Source organism: Rutilus rutilus, assembly GCF_951802725.1.
Source record: "Rutilus rutilus genome assembly, chromosome: 19".
NCBI lineage: Eukaryota > Metazoa > Chordata > Actinopteri > Cypriniformes > Leuciscidae > Rutilus > Rutilus rutilus.
The window spans coordinates 2,301,382-2,303,881 of record NC_140232.1 but is presented as its reverse complement, the minus strand read 5'-3'; the positions used below and the strand labels follow the sequence as shown (position 1 = coordinate 2,303,881).

The window sequence follows — 2,500 nt, the reverse complement described above, 5'->3', positions numbered from 1 at the left end:
TATATGATGAACATTTTACTATCCCATGAGGCCATGGGAGAGGATTTTTGAATCGCAGTGAAGCGATGCGACTGATGCTGGTAGATCACATGATAATGACAACATGGCGGATGTAGTTTGTCCAGATTACATTAATTCTATATATAACATACTTTTGTAGCGTTTGTGAAGTAATTATTCCAAATAGTTTTCGGACGCAGCCACTGATTCATCCAGTGATGAAACAAGTGAAGTCTTTATGAGTGAGTCATTGAATCATTCACTCACACCTGTTTTTTTATTTGTTTTTTTATTTTATTAAAATGAATAAAATATTTTTTAAATAGACTGCAGCAATTAACATTTTGTCAGAACCTCAGTAAATGACGTTATTTTGTTTATTTGTCTGTTCACCATCGCGGGAGAATCATGATCTCTTTTAAACAAACCATCGTGATTCTCAATTTATCCACAATCGTGCAGCAATTAAGCTGGAAAAAAGAGTATTTATTCACACAATAAACACTGTGTTCTGGTAAACTTCTCCCTGAAAGAATCTGCTCGTTTATTACAGCTTAACACGTTTATTAGATAATGAATACACAGAAGGATTATGTTGATGATGATGTTTCTGTTTTGACAGTTCAATAACATGGTGCTGTATTGTGTGCCCAAGCTGAGGCTGATGGGACAGAAGTTTAGCGTTCGAGAGCGCATCGATATCGCCGGGATGGAGGTACGACTCGTTCGTTCATTCAGCTGCATGTTCTCTTTTCTCTTTTCTCTTTTGGTACATATGTTAGTAATGTTCATAATCTTATATTATTTTTCTATATACTGCTTCTGCTGTTCAGATTATTCATATTCACTACCCATTCATATTTATTATCAACTGTATATATGTAAATAACTGCTGGTTAGATGCTAACTGTATTTCGTTGCCTTGTTCTGTAACGTGCAATGACAATAAAGTTGAATCTTAATCTTATGTCTTCATCTTATCACATGCTGATTTTCTCCAGGTTCAGGGAAACGTCAAGCAGAACGTCCCGCACGCGTTCACCATCATCGGCAAACAGCGCTCGCTCGAACTGCAGGCCAGGTGAGGCCTGACTGTAACCCCTAACCCCTAACTGTAACCCCTAACCCCTAACCCCTAACCTATCACCCTGATATCATTCATCATTATGACCGAATCTCAATATTCAGTCTGATGGTGTTCTTGCTACTGAAATTTAACCTGTCGACTCCCTTTTTGATCATCGATCTGAACTTAAAGGATTAGTTCACTTCAGAATGAACATTTCCTGATAATTTACTCTCCTCCACGTCATCCAAGATGTTCATGTCTTTCTTTCTTCAGTGGAAAAGAAATGAAGGTTTTTGAGGAAAACATTCCAGGATGTTTCTCCATATAGTGTCAATGGGGTCCAACGGGTCGAAGGTCCAGATGTGAGTTTCAGTGCAGCTTCAAAGTCTCGACACGATCCAGCCGAGGAATAAGAGTCTTATCTAGACAAACCAGCGGATACAAATTACGTAATCACATTGAAAGGTCAAGCGTGACATAGGCGTAAGAACAGACCTAGTGTTTACAAACTGAACGTGCAAAGACTCAGTCAAACACCATTTACTAAATAAATAAAAGGTAAAACAACGATGTTGGATGATTTTGGGATGAGTTTTTCACCCTACTCTACATTTCTGAACGGGAACACACGTGACCTTGTAACTGATCATAGCTAGTGCAAGACGAGCATTTGTGGTTAAAAAGTATATAAATATTATTTTTTTTGTAGAAAATGACTGATGGTTTGGCTAGGTAAGACTCTTTTTTTATTATTGGGTGTTTTTCGTGTTTTTATATTTATGTACATTGTTGGTTCTTTGTGTACGCATGTTGAAACACAAGCAACAAAAATGTCCCCATGGGGATAATAAAGTAATCAATCAATCATTCCTCGGCTGGGATCGTGTCGAGACTTTGAAGCTGCACTGAAACTCACATCTGGACCTTCGACCCGTTGGACCCCATTGAAGGCACTATATGGAGAAACATCCTGGAGTGTTTTCCTCAAAAACCTTCATTTCTTTTCCACTGAAGAAAGAAAGACATGAACATCTTGGATGACGTGGAGGAGAGTAGATTATCAGGAAATGTTAATTCTGAAGTGAAATAATCCTTTCAAATGATGGTAATTCATGAATGTTTGGGATCAGAGAGCCATTCCAAACATCTTAAAACTGAAACTCACTTGTTGAAGACACAATCTTTAGGAAACTTGATGGACAAATACACAGTATGTGAACCCTGAATGTGTTTTTGTCTCAGGACGGCTGAGGAGAAGGAGGGCTGGATAAAAGTGAGTTATTCTCATTACACAAATGTTAAACAGAATTACAGACACATGTTAGCATGTTTTTAAAGTATGTTATTTTCATATTAAGTAGTTTTTTTCTAAGAATATACTTAAAGTCCCCCTGTAGTCAATCATTTTATCCCATAAAACTCATCTTTGAT

The 2,500-nt window shown here is 37.4% G+C and overlaps 1 protein-coding gene across 7 annotated transcripts in view; it reads left to right on the top strand.

Annotated features, from left to right (window-relative positions):
• fgd (faciogenital dysplasia) overlaps window positions 1-2,500 on the top strand; it is a 61,083-nt gene that overhangs the window by 53,126 nt on the left and 5,457 nt on the right. For all 7 annotated transcript variants that reach the window (XM_084389759.1, XM_084389760.1, XM_084389761.1 and 4 more), the window contains 3 exons: window positions 623-715; window positions 1,002-1,081; window positions 2,312-2,342. In XM_084389759.1, coding sequence (XP_084245885.1) covers window positions 623-715; window positions 1,002-1,081; window positions 2,312-2,342 — 204 coding nt within the window. The remainder of the gene's footprint in view (window positions 1-622; window positions 716-1,001; window positions 1,082-2,311; window positions 2,343-2,500) is intronic.